Source organism: Balaenoptera musculus, chromosome 10 (assembly GCF_009873245.2).
Source record: "Balaenoptera musculus isolate JJ_BM4_2016_0621 chromosome 10, mBalMus1.pri.v3, whole genome shotgun sequence".
NCBI classification, from domain to species: domain Eukaryota; kingdom Metazoa; phylum Chordata; class Mammalia; order Artiodactyla; family Balaenopteridae; genus Balaenoptera; species Balaenoptera musculus.
Window position 1 is genome coordinate 4800944 of NC_045794.1, and position 5298 is coordinate 4806241.

Below are 5298 nucleotides of genomic sequence, written 5' to 3' on the forward strand. Positions count from 1 at the left end.
GCACCGCCCCTGCGCCAAGCCGGCCGGCCAGGTAGGGGGTTCCCCAGTCCGGGGCTGCAGAAGTGGGGCTTGGGGCGACGGGTGAGGGGAGCCGGGGGCGCGGGGCTGCTGCCTGGACCTGGAGCTCCGCCAGCGTCCCTGGGCGCTTTTCCGATCTCTAGTTTAAGGAAGTTGTAAACAGATCGGCTGTTGGGCATTGGGGAAAGTGGGATGGAGGAGCCCCAAACTTGGATTTCGGGTGTCTGCGTGTGTCTGTCTGCGTGTCTGTGATAACCCTAGCAAAAGTCTCGTGCTTTCTAAAAAAGCTAGAGGTCTGTGCTCTTCCGTGTCTGTGGGTCCGTCCCATGTGAACGCTTCTGATCTTCTGCCCCCGTATCACTTTCTATTTCTCTGCAGCGTCCATCGATTGCCCCGGTGGGAGCTTAGAAGGCGGCAGGCGAAGAGGGCTAGGAGGGGGTAGGGCCGAGGAGAAGCAGAGGGGGTGGCAGGCGAGGGCATCTGCTGAGTTGGCTCTGCCCCGGGTCCTAGGAGGGCTCGCGGAGGGGAAGGGAGGCCAGGGCGACCCCGAAGCGGTGGCCCGGTCCGCTAGAACGGCGCTGCGTTAAGGCACCTCGGAGCAGGAAGAAACACCAACCCTCCTCCCATCGCCACCCCCAATCCCCCTCCCCCACTCCCCACCCCGCCCCGGCGAAAAGCTGCACCCGGGGCGGCAGGCGAGGGGGACTCCAAACTGAGAAACAGGCGGGGTGGAGGAGACGGTCTCCGAGTGGCAGATCCCTCCACCTGCTGGCTCGGAAGCCCCGCCCCCTTAGCGCGGGGGAGCCGCGCACGCAGGTGGGGGGGGCGCGCGGGTCCCCCCCCACCCCGCCTCCCTCGCCCCTCCCCGCCCCGGGCCCGCCCCCGGTCTCCCGCCGCCGCGCCCTGCCTCCACCATGACGGTGATGTCGGGAGAGAACGTGGACGAGGCTTCGGCCGCCCCGGGCCACCCCCAGGACGGCAGCTACCCGCGGCCGGCCGAGCACGACGACCACGAGTGCTGCGAGCGCGTGGTCATCAACATCTCCGGGCTGCGCTTCGAGACGCAGCTCAAGACGCTGGCGCAGTTCCCCAACACGCTGCTGGGCAACCCTAAGAAACGCATGCGCTACTTCGACCCGCTGAGGAACGAGTACTTCTTCGACCGCAACCGGCCCAGCTTCGACGCCATCCTCTACTACTACCAGTCGGGGGGCCGGCTGCGGAGGCCGGTCAACGTGCCGCTGGACATGTTCTCCGAAGAGATCAAGTTTTACGAGCTGGGCGAGGAGGCCATGGAGAAGTTCCGGGAGGACGAGGGCTTCATCAAGGAGGAGGAGCGCCCCCTGCCCGAGAAGGAGTTCCAGCGCCAGGTGTGGTTGCTCTTCGAGTACCCCGAGAGCTCGGGGCCCGCCCGGGTCATCGCCATCGTCTCCGTCATGGTCATCCTCATCTCCATCGTCATCTTTTGCCTGGAGACGCTGCCCGAGTTGAAGGATGACAAGGACTTCACGGGCACCGTCCACCGCCTCGACAACACCACGGTGGTCTACAGCGTCAACATCTTCACGGACCCCTTCTTCATCGTGGAAACCCTGTGCATCATCTGGTTCTCCTTCGAGCTGGTGGTGCGCTTCTTCGCCTGCCCCAGCAAGGCGGACTTCTTCAGAAACATCATGAACTTCATCGACATCGTGGCCATCATCCCCTACTTCATCACCCTGGGCACCGAGATAGCTGAGCAGGAGGGGAACCAGAAAGGCGAGCAGGCCACCTCGCTGGCCATCCTCAGGGTCATCCGGTTGGTAAGGGTTTTTAGAATCTTCAAACTCTCCCGCCACTCTAAGGGCCTCCAGATCCTGGGCCAGACCCTCAAAGCCAGTATGAGAGAGCTGGGGCTGCTCATCTTTTTCCTGTTTATCGGGGTCATACTGTTCTCTAGCGCAGTGTACTTTGCCGAGGCGGAAGAAGCTGAGTCGCACTTTTCCAGTATCCCCGATGCTTTCTGGTGGGCGGTGGTGTCCATGACCACCGTAGGATATGGTGACATGTACCCTGTGACAATTGGAGGCAAGATCGTGGGCTCCTTGTGTGCCATCGCCGGTGTGCTGACAATTGCCCTGCCCGTACCTGTCATCGTGTCCAATTTCAACTATTTCTACCACCGAGAAACTGAGGGGGAAGAGCAGGCTCAGTGGCTCCACGTTAGTGCCCCTAACTTAGCCTCTGACAGTGACCTCAGTCGGCGCGGCTCCTCCACTCTCAGCAAATCTGAGTACATGGAGATCGAAGAGGATATGAATAATAGCATAGCCCACTTTAGACAGGCCAATGTCAGAACTGGCAATTGCACCGCAGCTAACCAAAACTGCGTTAATAAGAGCAAGCTACTGACTGACGTTTAAACAGCCAAGCAAAGCAACTAAAAAGCCCCCCACTTAGCAGCTTGAAAGACTTAAAAGACCAAACCAAACCAAACCCCCAGTGACCCAGGTCACTCCTTGTAGATACTCTACTAAATAGTCTTTGAATGCTCTATTGAACTGTCGATGCATTGTTGCATTGCCAGTGCTGGGGGGTGGCAAACCCGAAGCTTTCAAGAGCCATGAAAAAGAGAAACTATTTTCATTTTATTAAAAAATGGGAAAAGAAAGTGTATTTTCTAAAACCGGTTTAAAATCACTCAGTCCATGAACTTGTCTAGGTAAAATGAGGTTCATATGCTTCCCCGTTTTTAATCCTTGGTGGCTTCTTTAAATTTTTTTTCTTTCTTTCTTTTAGCTAAGAATCAGATGATCGCTTAGAAATATAAAATTAAAATTTGCATGGGACTCCAATATGAAATCTTGGCAAACTGCACAGCACATTTTAAGATGGGGCATCAGATGTATTATGTGCAACATGATACACCAGCCGAAACGGGCAACGAACAGATGTTTTTATTTTGATCAACCGAACTGCATATTCCAAGGTGAAAAAAAAATTACTTAAGACTGGTTCACCAAGCACCTTAGAAATCTGATACTGGTCCTGGTCTGTAGGGATTTTTCCCTCTGCCCCATTTCCTTCTGATTCAAACTCTTCTCTAAGAAAAAATGATAACTGAATGCAATTCATTGATCCATCTGCAGTGCTGCTAAGATTTCTCAACTGCAGATGCACCCAATGGGTCTTTTCTCACCAGTCCTGCACCCTGAACCCCGGCCTCCAGAACTGGATGTAAAACCTTAGCCTCCTTATTGCAGCAGAGCACAAATGAAACTAAGTGTAAGCATGTTTGAATCTGATCATAATTTCTTTTACAATCGCATGCCGAGAACGTTAACTCAGACAATAGAGGATAAGCTTACTTTGGAACTGATTCTTCTAAAAATAGATCCGTCTTCATTTGCATTCACCAAAAGTGCACTCCTTCATTTATTAACTATTTTTATTAGTAAATAAAGTACTGTATTTAAGTACCTATGTTAGTCAGCTGGGAGCAGTAACTTTTTGGAGCTCAAAGCATGTTCTCTTATTCAGCATTATGGCCGATTTGATTAGGGTGTACCTTGAATTAATTAGTGCATGATTAATTTATTGTAAAAACATTAAAAAAATAATAAAAATTATAAGTTTGTGGGATGAAGGGCCCAAAGGAAACAATGGGGGTGGGGTGGGGTGGGGGGCACTCAGTCAATTTTCCTGCCTTTGCTCAGGGAAATGTCAGGTTTCTGTGCAGGTGTAGGCAGAGAGAGAACCAACATGCCCATCCCTTAAAGGGAAGCTCTGCGGAAAACTTAAGTTATCAAGGTATATATAGCAACACCTAAGAACAAGTATTCTTTCTAGCTGAAGAGAAACTAAAGCAAAACAAACAAACAAACAAACAAAGGTGCAATACTGCATGTTTTTTGGTGCATTCTTAAGATGTAAATGAAAACGTTTCTCCATCGTATGCGCCCAAAGCAGAGCTGATTTCTTTTTGCAGTCATGATTTGAAGTCTGCAGAGGCTTCGGCCCTCCCCCTGAGGCTCCCTGAAGAAACGCAACCAATTGATTTAATAGTTGCTTAGTGCCTTTATCCTGTACCCACAGCGAACTGCAGAAAGTGCCTCCATTAACACAGCTGAGAAGTTATGTAACACAAGGGAGGAAGGCTGGGGCACAGATATCTCGCTTTCCCTTTTTCCACCCTCGCTCTCTCACTTCGCACTGCGGGGACACCGCGCCATCCTGCGCCCCAGACAGGAGAGACCCGGGAGGGGTCTCTCTGGCCATCCGCTGGACTCGGCCCCTTTGGCAGCCAGACGTGGGATGGAAACTGGGGCCCGAGACCCATCTTTGAACTTGACACGAACCTCGAACTTGTTTTTTCCTCTTCTCTACCAGAAGCCAATATAAAACTCTTGGGGAATTTGTTTCCCATCAGGGGTCACTCTGGACAAGCAAGGCTTCCTCGGGTCCAGACTCGCAGTCCTGGCGTATTTCCATCCTCCTCCTCTGCCTGCAGAAGCATGTTGCCACTCTGACAGTCTGATCTTTGCAGGCATCGTTGTGGATGTGGGAACAGTCAGTTCAGAGTAAGCTCTCTTAGGCCTTCCCTCCTGGCCCACCCCCCCTTCAGCTAGTTCCTAGGATGCTCCTGTGAGATTCCCATCCTGGCAGTCACCTCGCGGGCTGAACATCTAACTTCTGTCGCCCCTGGCACCCAGTCCAGAGAATGGCGGGGACCCTGTGCTTACCAGAAAGAGAGCCGCATCTCCTGGGCCTCTGGAGGCCAGCAGCCGTCCACCGACGGGGAGGCACTCATAGCTCTTTGAAGGACCCAAGGTGGGGATCCTCAACTCTGCAGTTAGCATGTGGCTGCCTGCCGCGCAACGCCTTTCATTCCTGCGCTGCTGCTTCTGGAAATCTTCCCTGGGACTCCGCCCCACCTCCCATCCTAGGCTAGAACGAGCAGCGAGGCAGTAAACCAAGAAACTAGAGTTACACCCAGGCTGGCTGACACCTTTGAAAGAAAGAACGTGGAAGTTGTATTTTCCTGCGCAGCTTCTGTGAATCTGTAAGACAGACGTGACACACACCAAGGAAGACAGGGGCCAAGGGCCGTACGGTGTCCGCACAGGGCATTCAGTCCTCCCTGTGATGTTTCCTTGAACCTTGACTCATCCTGGCTTTTCCTCTCCTACCTGCTTCTTAGTCTCCAGTTGGGAAAGAAAACGCCAACCTCGCCCACATCTCTGGGGATTATCTTGATCTTTTATTTAGACTTTGAGGTCTAGGACACCCCGAACTTGAAAC

At 53.1% G+C, this 5298-nt stretch overlaps 1 protein-coding gene across 1 annotated transcript; it reads left to right on the top strand.

Annotated features, from left to right (window-relative positions):
* Positions 1 to 932: 932 nt before the first annotated feature.
* On the top strand, positions 933 to 2622 carry KCNA1 (potassium voltage-gated channel subfamily A member 1). The gene has a single exon (XM_036864598.1). It carries the CDS (start codon positions 933 to 935, stop codon positions 2418 to 2420), a length of 1488 nt encoding a protein of 495 aa, XP_036720493.1. The 3' UTR covers positions 2421 to 2622.
* Positions 2623 to 5298: the final 2676 nt, after the last annotated feature.

What these genes read in the sequence shown, in the direction of transcription:
- KCNA1 (XM_036864598.1), top strand. Translation starts at nt 933, where the DNA reads ATGACGGTGATGTCGGGAGAGAACGTGGACGAGGCTTCGGCCGCCCCG.